Raw genomic sequence first — 239 nt, 5'->3', positions numbered from 1 at the left:
TTGCGGCGCACCTTGCGACACTTGCCGTAGGAACCGGCGCCGATGGTGAGCAGCACCTCGTAGTCATCGGGGCGGCCGGGCATAGCGACAAAAAAAATCCCCCACGGACCCGGGTGGGCACCCCGCGCTGTTTTAAACCCACCGCCCCTCCCTCCCATTGGCCGAGCTGTCAGCCCAGCCCACGCGCCCCGCCTTCCCATTGGCTACGTCGCCGTAAACAGCGACGGCCGCTTACGGCC

General features: G+C 66.9%; 1 protein-coding gene across 1 annotated transcript in view; it reads right to left on the bottom strand.

Annotated features, from left to right (window-relative positions):
* Positions 1-83, bottom strand: part of NEK2 (NIMA-related kinase 2) — a 7340-nt gene extending 7257 nt beyond the window's left edge. The window contains exon 1 of the mRNA XM_010190138.1: positions 1-83. This exon is cut by the window's left edge and continues 11 nt beyond it. Coding sequence (XP_010188440.1) covers positions 1-83 — 83 coding nt within the window.
* Between the last annotated feature and the right edge of the window lie 156 nt (positions 84-239).

Source organism: Mesitornis unicolor, unplaced genomic scaffold (genome assembly GCF_000695765.1).
Source record: "Mesitornis unicolor isolate BGI_N332 unplaced genomic scaffold, ASM69576v1 scaffold26418, whole genome shotgun sequence".
Lineage (NCBI taxonomy): Eukaryota > Metazoa > Chordata > Aves > Mesitornithiformes > Mesitornithidae > Mesitornis > Mesitornis unicolor.
This window is presented reverse-complemented; position numbering and strand designations above follow the sequence as displayed.